Source organism: Zea mays, chromosome 5 (genome assembly GCF_902167145.1).
Source record: "Zea mays cultivar B73 chromosome 5, Zm-B73-REFERENCE-NAM-5.0, whole genome shotgun sequence".
NCBI classification, from domain to species: Eukaryota; Viridiplantae; Streptophyta; class Magnoliopsida; order Poales; family Poaceae; genus Zea; species Zea mays.
The window spans coordinates 3,120,648-3,137,093 of record NC_050100.1 but is presented as its reverse complement, the minus strand read 5'-3'; the positions used below and the strand labels follow the sequence as shown (position 1 = coordinate 3,137,093).

Here is a 16,446-nt window from a genome sequence, read left to right as displayed (position 1 = left end):
TCCCTTGGGTTTCAGACTTATCCTGCAAAAAGAACACCCAAGTGAAGCGGGAAAAGTCATCAACAATAACCAGACCATACTTACTTCCTCCTATGCTCAGATAGGCGACGGGTCCGAAGAGATCCATATGCAACAGCTCCAGAGGTCTTGAAGTGGTCATCACATTCTTGCTGTGATGCGCTCCTCCCACCTGTTTACCTGCTTGACAAGCTGCACAAGGTCTATCTTTTTCGAATTGCACGTTAGTCAAACCTATCACGTGTTCTCCCTTTAGAAGCTTGTGAAGGTTCTTCATCCCCACGTGTGCTAAGCGGCGATGCCACAGCCAGCCCATGCTAGTCTTAGCTATTAAGCATGCATCTAGACCGGCCTCTTCTTTTGCAAAATCAACTAAATAAAGTTTGCCGTCTAATACACCCTTAAAAGCTAGTGAACCATCACTTCTTCTAAAGACAGACACATCTACATTTGTAAATAGACAGTTATATCCCATATTGCATAATTGACTCACAGATAGCAGATTATATCCAAGAGACTCAACTAAAAACACATTAGATATGGAGTGCTCATTAGAAATTGCAATTTTACCTAAACCTTTTACCTTGCCTTGATTCCCATTACCGAATATAATTGAATCTTGGGAATCCTTATTCTTGACGTAGGAGGTGAACATCTTCTTCTCCCCCGTCATATGGTTTGTGCATCCGCTGTCGATAATCCAGCTTGATCCCCCGGATGCATAAACCTGCAAGGCAAATTTAGGCTTGGGACTTAGGTACCCAACTCTTGTTGGGTCCTACAAGGTTAGTCACAATTTCCTTAGGGACCCAAATGCAAGTTTTATCACCTTTGCATTTTGCCCCTAACTTCCTAGCAATTACTTTTCTATCCTTTCTACAAATTGCAAAGGAAGCATTCAAAGCACAATAAATTGTAGAGGGTTCATTCACTACTTTTCTATGAACATTTGCACTATTTCTTTTAGGAGCAACATTTCTCCTAGTAACATTTCTATCATACACATAAGAAGAACTAGGAGCAAACATGGCATGAGAATCATAAACATATGAATCAAAAGCATCATAACTTCTATTTCTAGTTTGTCTTTTATCATGATACAAAAAGGCATGGTTCCTTTTAGCACTAGTAGCCATATGGGCCTTCCCTTTCTCCTTGGCGGGAATGGGAGCCTTATGGCTTGTTAAGTTCTTGGCTTCCCTCTTGAAGCCAAGTCCATCCTTAATTGAGGGGTGTCTACCAACCGTGTAGGCATCCCTAGCAAATTTTAGTTTTTCAAAATCACTTTTGCTAGTCTTAAGTTGAGCATTAAGACTAGCCACTTCATCATTTAGTTTTGAAATTGAAACTAAGTGTTCACTACAAGCTTTAACATCAAAATCCTTACACTTAGTGCAAATTGTAATATTTTCAACACAAGAGTTACTTGCTACTTCTAGTTTAGCAGTTAAAACATTAATTTCACCTTTTAAAGAAGAAATGGTTTCATTACAAGTAGAAAGTTCACAAGAAAGTATTCCATTTCTTTTAACTTCTAGAGCAAGTGAATTTTGAGCACTAACAAATTTATCATGCTCTTCATATAAAAGGTCTTCTTGTTTCTCTAAGATTCTATCCTTTTCATTTAAGGCATCAATCAGCTCATTAATCTTAGCTATCTTAGTTCTATCTAATCCCTTGAATAAACTAGAGTAATCAATTTCATCCTCACTAGATTCATCATCACTAGAAGAATCATAAGTATTAGCATTACGAGTGATTACCTTCTTTTCCCTTGCCATGAGGCAAGTGTGATGCTCGTTGGGGAAGAGAGCCGATTTGTTGAAGGCAGTGGCGGCGAGTCCCTCATTGTCGGAGTCGGAGGAGGAGCAATCCGAATCCCACTCCTTGCCGAGATGCGCCTCGCCCTTGGCCTTCTTGTAATTCTTCTTCTTTTCCCTCTTGTTTCCCTGTTCCTGGTCACTGTCGTTATCGGGGCAGTTAGCGATAAAATGACCAATCTTACCGCACTTGAAGCATGAGCGCTTCCCCTTTGTCTTGTTCTTGCTTGGCTGCCCCTTGTGACCCTTCAGCACCGTCTTGAATCTTTTGATGATAAGAGCCATCTCTTCATCATTGAGCCCGGCCGCCTCAACTTGCGCCACCTTGCTAGGTAGCGACTCCTTGCTCCTTGTTGCCTTTAGAGCAATGGGTTGAGACTCGTGGAGTGGACCGTTCAACGCGTCGTCGACGTATCTTGCCTCCTTGATCATCATCCGCCCGCTCACGAATTTTCCAAGTACTTCTTCGGGCGTCATCATCGTGTACCTGGGATTCTCACGAATATTGTTCACGAGATGAGGATCAAGAACGGTAAATGACCTGAGCATTAGGCGGACGACGTCGTGATCCGTCCAACGCGTGCTTCCGTAGCTCCTTATCTTGTTGATAAGGGTCTTGAGCCGGTTGTAAGTTTGAGTTGGCTCTTCTCCCCTTATCATGGCGAATCGTCCAAGCTCGCCCTCCACCAACTCCATCTTGGTGAGCATGGTGATGTCGTTCCCCTCGTGAGAGATCTTGAGGGTGTCCCATATCTGCTTGGCATTGTCCAAGCCGCTCACCTTATTGTACTCTTCCCTGCACAAAGATGCTAAGAGAACAGTAGTAGCTTGTGCATTTTTATGAATTTGTTCATTGATAAACATAGGGCTATCCGAGCTATCAAATTTCATTCCATTCTCTACAATCTCCCATATGCTTGGATGGAGAGAGAATAAATGACTACGCATTTTGTGACTCCAAAATCCGTAGTCCTCCCCATCAAAGTGTGGAGGTTTACCAAGAGGAATGGAAAGCAAATGTGAATTCGAACTATGTGGAATACGAGAATAATCAAATGAAAAGTTCGAATTGACCGTCTTCCTGTAGTCGTTGTCGTCGTCCTTTTGGGAAGAAGAGGACTCATCGCTGTCGTAGTAGACGATCTCCTTGATGCGTCTTGTCTTCTTCTTCTTCCCATCTTTTCGCTTGTGGCCCGAGCCCGAGTTGTTGGATTTGTCATCCCTTGGCTCATTGACGAAAGACTCCTTCTCCTTGTCGTTGATCACAATTCCCTTCCCCTTAGGATCCATCTCTTCGGGCGGTTAGTCCCTTTCTTGAAGAGAACGGCTCTGATACCAATTGAGAGCACCTAGAGGGGGGGTGAATAGGTGATCACAAGCAGCAATAAGAGCTCGCAACACAACTCAAAGAGTACACAACTCCACAAGAGCTCTATATGCTATCCAAATGAATCGAATGCGCTAGATCAATGTCTTGGTGCTTAGAAAGGTTGTAGGAATGCTTGGTGTACTCCTTCATGCGCCTAGGGGTCCCTTTTATAGCCCCAAGGCAGCTAGGAGCCGTTGAGAACACATCTGGAAGGCTATCCTTGCCTTCTGTCGTCGGGCGCACCGGACAGTCCGGTGCACACCGGACACTGTCCGGTGCCCGATTTGTTTCCATAAAAAGCTCATCCGACCGTTGCTTTCTGATGCAGATCTGCGCACAGTTGGCGCACCGGACATGTCCGGTGCACACCGGACAGTCCGGTGTACCTTTCCGACCGTTGGCTCGGCCACGTGTCGCGCGCCGATCGCGCGGCCGACCGTTGGCCCGGCCGACCGTTGGCTCACCGGACAGTCCGGTGCACACCGGACAGTCCGGTGAATTTTAGCCGAAGTCGCCGGAGAAAAACCCGAGAGCGGCTGGTTTGCTCCACGCTGGTCTGGCGCACCGGACACTGTCCGGTGCACACCGGACAGTCCGGTGCCCCAGCCCGAAACAGCCTTTGGCTGCACACAGCCACTCTCCACTTCTTTTCTTTTCTTCTTCTTTCTGTTTCTTACACTTAGATAAATATATTAGTACACAAAACCAAAGTACTAAGACTTAGAAACATACCTTTGTTGAAGATTTGCACTTTGTTCATCCATGGGCATGAATCACATTTAAGCACTTGTGTTGACACTCAATCACCAAAATACTTAGAAATGGCCCAAGGGCACATTTCCCTTTCACATATCCGGACCTCATCCACTGTTCTTCATTAGGTCTGTTTTCAGTTTCTGGATTCACTGCTGATGGTCGTTCACACACTGACCATATACTGGGCAGAACATATCAATGGTACTTTGTGTGCGCATGCATATGTCCAACCTTCACTAGAACCTTATGGTTTCCATTTGTTTGTGTGTGCAGAACCTGTGACCTGACATCCTTGTTGTTGCCCAAGCCCAATGGCGAACATCATCCGCAAGTGCTGGGACCCGAACCTGGATAAGCGCCCTGACATGGATGAGGTGGTGCGGTTGTTGGAGGCCCTCGACACAAGAAAGCGCGGTGGCATGACACCAAAAGGCCAGGCGGGCGGGTATAAACCTTTTGGATCTTATTAACCAAAGAGATACGACTTTGGGCTATGGTTAGCTCAGCTCCAATCTAGAATCCCCAGGGAACCCCAAGAATTCTTGGTATACGTTCATTCCAATCCTCAATTCTCTTTTCGAGATTCAGCGATAGTGAATCAATTGAACGTGTTTTGAAAATTTGTTCTACTTTTGGAAGACCTTGCATTATATCACCGGATCTCGATTTTTCATATATAAACGTAACTAACCTATCGCCTTTATAAAGTCCTTAGAACCAACACTTTCTAGCGGCCCTCCTCTCCTTGCTTATACCATACTATAAAATTGGAGCCAGATCTAGGCCTTTGTTTGGTGAAAGTGAGACATGTTGAGATTACAATTGATTATAACAATATCTTGATGTTGTTTCCTAAATCACTTTTTCTCACTTGACATACATTGTTGAATCTTCTAACATGCCCAAGGCGCTTGAATAGGTGCAGAGTTTTTTGTGGGTGAAGCTAGGCTTTTTGGAGTTATCTGCTTGTGTCATCGGTTGCGAATGTTTGTAGCTAAATTCTGTGAGGTGGTAAGGGATTGTCCTAGCTATTTTCTTGGTTCCACGTTTAACACTGCCATACATTTCTTCTGTTGGTAAAGTAATCCACTTTCTGTCTGAAATTTCGAAGTTATGTACATGCATATGCTTGTTACAGCATGTTGGAGGAACTCTAGAAAAAGCTGGTGAAATTCTCTGCATGGACAATGGCTTGAGTATTGCACAATGGTTCTAATTCTGCATAGGGGTGAGTATTACATCAGGCCATGGTCACATATGTTGCTAAACTACATTACACAATATAAAATAGTGAGTACAACTCTGCCCTTCTTATTTAGTTGTGCTCTTCCTGCACACCTTTTCTTTAAGACATTTTTGTCTCAGTGGACAGTACCTAGCTTAGGGACATATGTTTTCTTCACATGCATAGTTTCAGCACGATCGATCATGTTCATGTTGTGAACAACCTTTTTTGTTGGAGTTCAAACTTCAAACATTTATGCAGAGCTTTCATTATATCCCTAGCTTTTGATGCCCTACATGTATATTGTATTTCAAAGTTGTATTCTGATCGAAACCTGATCCTAACTTGAGTATGGTGTCTTTGTAACAACAAATTGTTCTATGATCATGCTGAGTTTGTTTATATGAATTGGTTGCTGCATCAACGAATTTTTTTTACTCATTGTAAACTACAATTTCATATGATTATATGATTATGTGAAAGCCATAGCGCCCGATAGGCCGCAGCTTTATTCTAGTTCATTAAAAAGCTGCACAAAACAAGCCACTGTTAGACGTCAGCCCATTACAAAATCAAACCCATTTTGCCCCGGTCATGAAGCCCATTACAACGTGCAGAAACCCAATCCACAGCACGAGCGTGTCAAACGTTATCCGGTTCAAAGCCGAGCGGCGTCTCCTCTCTCCAGCGGCTCCAGCCAATCCGGCAATCCCGCTCCCCCAGCTCGCTGCTCGCCCGCTCTCCTCCGCCCTCCGCCATGGCGGCCTTCCCCTCCGCCTCCCCGTCGCCGGCGATCTCCGCCTCGACCTGGAGCATGGCTTCCCTCCGTACGTCCCTCCCCGCACTCCGCCCCTCCCCCGCGGGAAGGCTCCGTTCGTCGTTCTCGCCCGCGGCGGCGGCCACGGCTGCATCGGTCGGCTGCCTCGGGTCCTTCTCCGGCCTCGCGCCCGTCTCGAATCTCCTCTCCCTCGGCGCTGGTAAAGGAATCGTAGCAAATGCCTGAGTTATTAGGCCCGAGATTATAGTGTGCTGCATGTTCGTTGCCGATGGATGTCGTACCACTGTACCAGGAATGTCACAGAGTTTGTAGCGAGTCAGGGAACAGTTATAAATTACTATAGGAGTGTCAATTGTTAGTTCATAAATGCATAATACACCACAAAGTGCGACATGTTGTGTCATGATATAAATATATTTTAACAAAAGTGAAGTGCGCTTTTCAACCTCGAACTTAGGCTTTGTTTGGAAGCGACCTTGTTTTTAAGAATCCATTTTCTATCTTTAGTTTTTAGAAACTGGGTTATTGTGTTTGGAACCAACTCAATTTTCATAAACTAATTTTAGCTAGAGGAGCCTAGCTTTTTGGTTTTTAAGAAAATGGAAATCTAGTTTCTATAAACTAGGACATAAACTGATATGTTTGAAACCAACTCAATTTTCATAAACCAGTTTCTTACAAATTGGGTGCTTTCAACAGGACCTTACATGATAGTCTGATTTTCAAATTTGAACTGTGAAACCGGTGCCCTTCAACTGTCAAAATGGGATGCATTGGTACTCTTGCTGGTTTTAAGGTGGTTTTTCCAATTTCTTAAAAATAATAAAATTTTGGTTTGATCTCTAGAAATTCATAAATAATTCATTGTAACACTGGTTTTATTCTAAAAGGGTTATGTATCTTTCGGTGCTCTATTCAGAGTTATTTGGATATTATTGGTTTGAAATAAATAATAGTAACGAATATGAGCAATAAAGCAATTAAAAAAGTTCAAATAACTATATAGATTATAAATAGGTAGATAGCATTTTTTAGGAAAAAGTTGGTACTAGTTTTACCTTTTTGTTTTAAAATAATTTATTTATAAATTTTTAGATAGTTGACCAGCTTTATTATATTTATAAAATAGAAAGCCACCTTTGAACCAGCAAGAGGACCAAATTTATCCAGTTTTGACAGTTAAAAGTTATGTATTACTACCCGGTTTCATAGTTCAAGGCTGGAAATCAAACTGTCATGTAAGTTGGAGGTTGAAAAATGCACTTTACCCTTTTAACAAAGCTCCAACAGAAAGAAAGTTAGCCACTTTGTATAAAGATTATGTTATTTTACTTGATTGCATTATTTATTTGCGGTTAGCACACAGCTGCAGTTTAATTGCCATTCAGCATGACAGTATGTACATATTTTAAATACTAGTTTTACACACCTGCTGTGGCTGTATCAGCTTGGTCTGGTTTGTTATGATGTCAGAATATGTCATTAGATCAGCCTTTTCACTCAAATTTCATAACTACGATGCACACTGAAAAAACTAGGATTGTGGTTGAACCTTCTTTTGAAATTTCCTACAAGCTCCTTCACTGGTTTTTTTTGTCAAACCTACTGTAGAGAACTCAAGCTTTGAGCATCGGTTGTTTGGTATTGATGCCCGTGGAAGGATAGTTGCGATGCGACATGGGAGACGCGTTCCTAAACTTAACAGGCCTCCGGATCAAAGGAAAGCGCTGTTGCGTGGGCTTACCACACAGCTGCTGAAGCATGGGAGGATAAAGACTACAAAGCCAAGGGCAAAGGCAATGAGGAAGTATGTCGAGAAGATGATCACGTTGGCAAAGGATGGATCTCTTCACAAGAGGAGACAGGCTCTGGCATTTATTTATGAGAAGCATATCGTCCATGCCTTGTTTGCTGAGGTTGCAGACAGGTATGGAGACCGAGAAGGTGGCTACACAAGGATCATCCCGACGTTCCCGAGGCGGGGAGATAATGCACCTATGGCGTACATTGAGCTTGTTTAGGTAATTGAATATCTTGCTATGTGATTCCTGAAATCTGAACTTCCAAGGTCACTAAACCGCACTTATTATTCCATGTGTTGACCTAGACTGTCAACAAGACAAACTAGTATTCTTATCGTTACCAGAAGTATGCCCGTGCTAACGCTGCGACCTACGAGGGAAATCGTTTTTTTTTTGAAGAGGGAAATAATAATGTGAAAAAATGACACGAGAAAAATACCCTCTATTTCCAAACACACTCAAGATTTTCCAATGTGGCTGGTAAGGTGTTGTCAAGGATTATGGTGTGTGTTGACTTCTATAAATAATGTCTCTGCTACTAGTTTGGTAAGGTAACGCTGTTGCAGTGGGGATGTGGGATAGTGGCCCTAGTACTATTGGAAAGGGAAAAAAAATGAAAATTCGTTCAGCTGCTTGCCTGTTGTGTATTCAGCAAATTTTATTCTGCTTCCTGATACTTTGTTGGAGATGAGTTTCTTACAGCTTATGTTATTTTTATCTGTAGGATTTTCCATCGGTTGCTGTGGTTTCATTGGTTGGTGCCATGCAGGCTGAGTGGTCATGTTTGCGCATTGCCGTTCGGAGATCTGTTTTTTTTTCCCTTTCCTTATCAAGTTGTTCTGTACCAAAGTGTAGATCACGCGTGAAATTTGGAACTCGTCAAACTTCGTTCTGTAATTGACAAGGCGCCATTATATAATCTGGAAAATAAGTTCGTGGCCTCACATAAAAAAAAGAATAATTATATACATGACATTCAAAATTTACAAAATTGGATGAGTAGTTCATTTTGATGCCATGGAGTGACATAAAGATGAATTAGTTTCCAATTTTTATAAATTTTGAGCGGCATGTTTTAACTGACCCTAAAGAAAAACAGGACGTCTCTTTCTGATTTATGTCCACTTCTGTTGCTATTTTAGTAGCATTACAATACATATATATGAATATTAAGTAATTTGAAACTACAAAAAAAGCATCAACAGTCAGGATGGCCGAGTGGTCTAAGGCGCCAGACTCAAGTTCTGGTCCTCTAACGAGGGCGTGGGTTCGAACCCCACTTCTGACATTATTTTTTATTTTTAGTTATTTTATTACATTTCGTTTTCCCCTGTTACATACCATTTAGCAAATACTTTGTCATGTATGGAGTCCTTTTTCTTGTTCAGTTTCTGGTTACGATTGTTTTGCCAACTGTGCGTTTGTCCGGACGACCCGGACGCGCGCGTCGACGGATCTGCGCGCTGCCCCTGGCAGTTGCCGCTGAGCCTGAGCGAAAGGCGTCGTACTGCGTTAGATATCTTTGTCATCTCGTATCTGGCGACCGACCGACCGACCGATGGTTCGGGTACGTACGTACGTGCGTGCGTGGTCGTGCCGGCGGGCGCATTGGATGCACTTGCACCCGGGGGCAATGACGACGCCGCCACGTGCGCCCGCAGGTGCGGTAGGTGGCGGCACCCCCCTCGTGCGTGGGCGAGGGAGCACGAGCACCGGCACCGGCAGATCAGAATCATCAGATTAGCCGGCCGAGCGCGCGAGGCAGGCACACGCAGCGCAGCGCAGCAGCAGCAGACACGAGGCACTGGGCTGGGCGCGGCGCGGCAACGTGCGCTGCCTCCCTCCCTCCCTCCCTCCCTGGCAATAAACGCCCGAGACGGAATCCTATGCGGATACTCTGGTGGATACACGCGACGCGACGCGACGCGACGCGAATCTCAGGACGCTGCTGGACTCTGGACGACGGACGGACGGAGGGCAGGAGTAGAGATGGTAATGGGTAAAAACCCGCTGGGTATTACTTGCCCAAATCCATACCCGCGAAGAAAAAATACGTCCGCTAAAAAACTCATACCCATGACGGGTATAAAATTTTGCCCAAACTCATACCCATGCGGGTTTCGGGTACCCAACGGGTTTCCCATACCCACTAACATCAACATAAAAATAATTCATCATGTAAATGACAATCAATACATTAATAAGCTAGCATAAAAGGAACAAGTGATAACTAATTTTAGCATAAAATTTGTTACATGAAGTTTATTTCAATTAGAACATATTCAATTAATAATATTATGAGAAATATTTATAAGGAATGTTGATTTTTAGACGGGTTTTAAAAACCCATGGGTTTGCGGGTATGGGTAGTGGAAGAACAAACCCATGCCCACGTACCCGTTGGGTTTTCATTTGAACCCATTAACAAACCCATGGGTAAAGAAATTGACTCAAACCCATACCCTAATAGAGCAAAAACCCACCGGGTTTCGGGTAGCGGGTACCCATTGCCATCTCTAGACAGGAGGAGCCCCTGCGGCGCCGACCACCCGCGCACTGCGCACATACGCGGGCGGCGGGCCGGTGCCGGTGGGTCGTTCCTTGGCCTCCTCTGCCTTGCACTGTCGACGCGACGCGAACGGGAAGGGTCATCATACGCCCCACCCACCCACCCGTTGGGTGCACCGTGCCCCCGGAAACAGCGATTAAAATCCGGCAGCATGCTGCTGCAGGGGCGCATCGCATGTGAAGGCCGATGGAAAGGGGCAGACACAAAAGCTGATGCCCGGACCAGAGCATACCAGGTTCTTGTTCTCACTAATTCACGCCCTCAGGTCTGCGAGAAGGCTCATTACATATAAATAAAGTATGCTCACCAGTCATCACTATATAAAAGTATGCTAAACAGCTTAGTCCTTGTTCGCTTATTCCCAATACACATGAATTTGATGATATTGAAAAAAAAATTGAGAAAAAGTTTGACTTGTTTGGGATTCAAACTCATTCAATCCCACTAAATCCAAATGGTACGAACAGGTTGCCGATGTGTCGTAAGACACAGATGAATGGCTGGTCAGAGTCGTGGACGAACAAAGTGTTGATGGCCACTTTTTCTGCACTGGTAGCTAGCTAGCTAGCTAGCTCGAGTAATCCCTAGTCAGCACTGGCTTTAGCCTTCGGAGAGGGATGCGCCGCTATCCACCCGGCGCGACCTGGTCGACAAAAGGTTTTCCATATTGTTATTCTCTCGGCAGGCTCTGCGTTAGTTCTTAGGGAGACTATTGATTTTGTTCAGATGGGTGTACAGCAGCTACTCTAATTAATAAATAACAGCATGTGATTTTTTTGTTGTCTCTCTATCGTATTAATTAATGTATCCCAAACTTATATTTGCTCGAAATCCATTTGCGGTATGGAGTTTATTATTCTCATACCGTGGATAGGTTACATTTATTTTCTAATGGGAGTACGATTTACGTAATTTATTTCCCGAGCAAGCAATGGATAGGTACGTACATTTCTTTTTCGCTAGCTATATATCCATGGCGTGGAAAGCTCTGCACCGTATCCACCATTCCACCACCACACAAATGGCCGCTCTGCTCCATCTCTATACTCTAGCTCTACAAGCTACTACTGCTCCCTGCTGCTGTGTACCGACGACAGCGACACCCATGCCATGCTCACCAGCGACCGACAGACACATCTCGCGCGATCGATGAAAAAACTGGTGATTTCTGGCGTGGGCCTCTACAGTACGTGGTTAAAACATGAAAGTTTCCTCGTGGCACGGCACCTACCAGTACCAGCCAGTCATCAGTCAATAACCCAGAGAGACACACCACTCCACACACAGACAGTCTTGAATCAGTCATGTCATGCGGGGCCCACACGCCGCTAAATAAATGCTTGACAGCCAAAAAAAACCGAAAGAAAATTCCCCACGCACCTAGTACAACAACAACAACAACAACGTACTGCTGCATGCGCCGGGGCGCAAGCGCAAGCTCAGAGCCAGGGGAGGGGGGAAAGGGGGTTTTGGAGCTTGCCGCAACGGGACAGAATGGACAGCGCAGAGGAGCTGCTTGCAATTGCAACAACAGGTGTGTGCCGTTAGAGCTTGCAGCTTGGCTTGGCTTCCAGCTGTTGACATCACGCACGCACGATGAAGCATGCATGCTGTGCTGTCGTCAGAGAGGGGTTTAGCTGTAGATTTTAAGCTTAAAACGGCGTGTGTGTATATATATTTATTTTCGGAACTAATTCAGCCAGCCAGACCTGCAGATGTATACTACTATACGCGGTGGCGATGCTACCACGTACGCGCGCGTACCGGCCGGCTTTCTAGAGAAATTAAGAGAGAGAGAGCGAGCGAGAGAGAGAAAAAAAAAGATTGTTTTTTTTCCTCACAAACGGGGAAAACCAGGGTGCGGCAAGATAGACTTTGTTGACGTGACTCGAGAAAAACAGGAGGTTGCGTTTTTCTCGTGGTGGTTTCCCATCTATTGTTTTGTTTTTTTTTGTTTCGATCGATCCGAATTTCCATCGGCGTCGTGTTGCGAGCGAGAGAGAGAGAGAGGAGGGTTTCCAGAGCGGCAGCGGCTGCGGCTGCCTGCCAACCCCTCTACCCCCAGCTCTGCAGGCTGCACCCTAAAGCAGCGAGCCTTTTTACCACTCTTCCTGCTACCACCCCACACGGCGCACACACCACCATCTCTCGTCGCCTCGCCTCCACTTCCTGGGCTACGTACCCATCTCAATCGCTTCGACTCCTCCGCCGCCGCCGCCATGTCGGGGCTCTACAGCCAGGGCTTCTCCCCTGCGCGAAACCTCTCCCCTCAGATTAGAAGCAACCCGGATGTCGATAGGTACAGCGGCGCGCGTGTGGATTTCAATTCTCCTGTGTTTCTATCCAGCGACTACCAAGATTGCCAAGATTGCTTCTTTGCCCCCCCGCCCCCGCCCCTCTCTTCCTTTTTCTTGTCTGGTTTAATAGATGATCCATGATACTGCGATAGCCTTCACGCTTGATGCCATGACTCATCGGTTTGTCCGGTTTCTCGCAGCCAGTACTTGGCGGAGCTGCTCGCTGAACACCAGAAGCTGGGGCCGTTCATGCAGGTGCTGCCCATATGCAACAAGCTGCTGAGCCAAGGTGAGTGAGGTCCTCCCTCTGATCCCCGCCTCGTCGTTTCCTGCAAGCCCGATGAGAGGTTTCCTTTGGTTATCTGAGTGAGCTAGCTCTTCAATCTGCAATCGTCACTCAGCCGGGGACTGCTGCCCTCCCTCCCTCCCTCCCTCGCTCAATGCTTGGATGAGTACTCGGTTTCGATGGCATTGGATTCTACCTCTACGCGTACGATCTCCTTCGGTCCCCCACGGTTCCTTATGTTTCGTTGGTTTATATTTGTGTTGCGAAGCTTAATCCAGTGGTCATCAGAATAATAGATGATCGGGGTTTGGGGAGATATATAATGCCACCTTTGCCGATCGGTCTGGCTGTTAATGTTGATATTTCATATGCTTCCAAGGGGTAGTTGTAGTTGATCTTAACACAAGCAATGGCAAAGCTCCTGTATTAATTGTGCAAGTGTGTTGGATGTTTTGATGGTGATCCTCATATGTTTTCCAGCACATTACCAGCAACAGGGTGGATACGTATCACACAACATACACGTTACTACTTATATTTGAAATTTCTGACCTATTATGAAGAAAAAAATCGAACAAAATTGTGCTTCCTATAATATTTGATTCTAACTGTTGCTGATACTGGAAATGCTGGAGCCTTTGTTTTTGCATTGAAATGTCTTTTTTTTTCTTGATTGGGTAATTGTGCTCTGTCAGCTGACTCTACTCTTTGTGTTCAATGCATATTACCAGACTAAGGGGCTCCCTTTATTTTAACATTGTAGATTGAATAATGTATTGACTGATCAAGTGCCCACTGATCGTGTTATTTGGTTGGGCCATTCTGTAAAAATAATTTTCCACATAGCTAAGTGGCCATCTGTATATTGCAGGCATAATAAGGTGATTTATATCAATGTGCATGTCTTAGTATTTGCTGATATTTTTTTCTTGTTGATTCTCATGGTTTGGTGGGAGTGTCATCTTCTGGCCTCTGTTAGCCTAGTTCTAATCCACGACCTATCTATTTCTTACTGTATGAATGAAACGATCTTCTGAGTTCTGACCTTTGTTGTGCACCCAGAGATTATGCGGGTGTCAAGCATTGTCCACAACCATGGATTTGGCGATCATGACAGGCATCGGTTTAGAAGTCCTAGTCCGATGTCTTCTCCGAACCCTAGAGCTAATCTCCCTGGCAATGGGTTCAGTCCTTGGAGCGGACTACAAGAGGTAACACTTCAGAATATATTTGCAATCAAGTTGGTGACTCTTCTGTACTTAACATACACAAATGGATGTGTTTTTTTTCCTCTGGGGGTCCTGGCCCTTGACATTGATAAAGATGAACCACATATCTTCTTGTAACTGGCAATGATATTTCAGAGTCATAGTGAATTAATATGGAAACTACATGCAAGATGTACTGGCACATGTTTACATGCGTTAAGATGTGTCATGTATGTGTTTTGTCTCAAATACTGATAAAACATATGCTTTTGCCTTGTGAACAATTCCAAAGAGATTAGGTTTTCCTCAACGAACTAGCATGGACTGGCAAGGAGCACCACCAAGTCCTAGCACCCAAGTTGTGAAGAAGATTCTTCGTCTGGAGGTTCCGGTTGATTCTTATCCGAATGTATGCTCTCCAACTTGTGCAGTTCTTCTTGAAGTTCACACAAAAGAACCATTTAGCTGTTTTAAGCTTTTTGTTGATATATTCTTCTCTTATGTCCCAGTTCAATTTTGTGGGGCGCATTTTAGGACCTAGAGGTAATTCTCTAAAGCGTGTAGAAGCATCCACTGGGTGCCGTGTTTTCATTAGAGGAAATGGTTCCATCAAAGATCCAGGGAAGGTAAGAGAAGTTTCTTTTCTTTTTTTTTCTTTTGAACTAAAAGTTTCTGTTCTTTTTCACATCCATCAAATTAAAGTCCTGTTGCTTATATAACTCTCAGGCAAATATGTTGTTCGCGAGCCTTTGAATCTCAATCCGTTTTTCTTGAACTTGCAATGCTGTATTGAAGGTTCTCTAAACAGCATCTTTCCTAGAAATGTTCATGGTTTCTCTGCAATATAATCGGTTACTTTTACAATATTTTGCAATGTGCTTCTAGCCTGCCTTACCTATCATTCCCTTGCCACCAGCATAAATCTATTTGATCCTAACAAGCCGACGATGCTTTATTGCTCTGTTTCTGCCTATGTCTTTCCTATTTCTGCTCCCTTGTGACACGCTTTACCTACACCGTTTCATGATTTTTCAAGGAGGACAAACTACGGGGAAAACCAGGCTATGAGCACCTGAGTGATCCTCTGCATATCTTGATAGAGGCCGAGTTCCCTGCCAGTATCATCGATGCAAGGTTGAGACATGCGCAGGAGATTATAGAAGAATTGCTTAAACCAGTGGTGAGTGATTGCTGATCTGTATGGATCCTATATATTACGCTGTGTGCACATTGTATATCTATATCTGCTAGATATTGTATGACACCCCTTCCTCCTGCCCATTGGAACATGCTTGTACCTCAACTTGGGAGATAGTTCTTTAAGGCTACACTTTATTCTAAGAAGATAACAATTTAAACGTGGCACAGAGAGTTTAACATTTTTTTTAAAAAAAATGAATGATGTCAAGATCCTTTAGACTTGCACCATCATTCGTGTGCTTAGATGAGAAAAAAAACGCCTTTGACTTACCTACTACCCCACACTTCCCACATAACTTTTTCCTTGAATTTTGCTTACCGGTTATTGACCTGATTCTTTGGTTTGTTCTATTCTGAATCTGAACCTTGTGTACATATTTTTACGCGTATAGTTGCTTCTTAATTACTGGAAAATTCTATATATTTACGTGCACTTACGAGATCATATCGGTATCTTCTGCAGGACGAGTCCCATGATTTCTACAAGAGGCAACAGCTCAGGGAGCTGGCGCTGCTGAACTCAACCCTGAGAGAGGACAGCCCTCACCCTGGGAGCGTTTCTCCATTCAGCAACGGCGGTATGAAACGCGCGAAAACAGGCCAGTAGAGAAACACCCGTGCTCTCCTACCTGGCCCTGTCCAGGTGTGTTACGCGGTCGTCGTCACGAAAGACGCCATGCCTGCCTTGGGGAGGGCAATGTTTTGCCATGGGCATGCGTGAAGGAAGCAATGCGCCTTCACTGGCGGAGTCCGTCGTCCGGTGCCAGCTAGGTTTCACCTCCATACAGGGGAAGCTGCTGCTGGGAAAGATGAGATAGATAGTCGCGGTCGCGGATCGTTGGTTGGTTGTTGTATGGTGTTAGAACATTCCTTCTATTTGTTATTGACGGTTTGACCCTAGTATGTGGTGGTACACTGCGAAGTTGCTAAACTAGAGGCCTAAGCTTTATTTAGGTGGTTCATTGACCTTGTATCATAACCTTTTGACATTATCGAGTTGCAAAATAAGGACCATCAGCTTTGTACATTGTTGTGATCTGTGTGCCATAAACCGCCACTAGAACATGAGGCGCCTCTTCGGGCGCCCTATAGTGGGTGACGATAAAGCTAATGTATAG

General features: G+C 44.6%; 2 protein-coding genes, 1 non-coding gene and 1 pseudogene across 3 annotated transcripts; 3 read left to right on the top strand and 1 right to left on the bottom strand.

Moving 5' to 3' along the window:
* LOC103627952 (methylenetetrahydrofolate reductase 1-like) overlaps nt 1-5,947 on the bottom strand; it is a 66,875-nt pseudogene extending 60,928 nt beyond the window's left edge.
* Nucleotides 5,808-8,711, top strand: LOC100274150 (50S ribosomal protein L17, chloroplastic-like). The gene is made up of 3 exons (NM_001148528.1): nt 5,808-6,165; nt 7,578-7,987; nt 8,493-8,711. Exons 1-2 carry the CDS (start codon nt 5,946-5,948, stop codon nt 7,985-7,987), a joined length of 630 nt encoding a protein of 209 aa, NP_001142000.1. The 5' UTR covers nt 5,808-5,945; the 3' UTR covers nt 8,493-8,711.
* Nucleotides 8,712-8,972: 261 nt separating this feature from the next.
* Nucleotides 8,973-9,056, top strand: TRNAL-CAA (transfer RNA leucine (anticodon CAA)). Its single transcript has one exon. It is a non-coding gene; the product is annotated as a tRNA-Leu (tRNA).
* Nucleotides 9,057-12,434: 3,378 nt separating this feature from the next.
* On the top strand, nt 12,435-16,352 carry LOC100191210 (uncharacterized). Its single transcript, NM_001136644.1, has 7 exons — nt 12,435-12,636; nt 12,835-12,923; nt 13,983-14,131; nt 14,421-14,537; nt 14,638-14,754; nt 15,165-15,308; nt 15,792-16,352. Exons 1-7 carry the CDS (start codon nt 12,557-12,559, stop codon nt 15,933-15,935), a joined length of 840 nt encoding a protein of 279 aa, NP_001130116.1. The 5' UTR covers nt 12,435-12,556; the 3' UTR covers nt 15,936-16,352.
* Nucleotides 16,353-16,446: the final 94 nt, after the last annotated feature.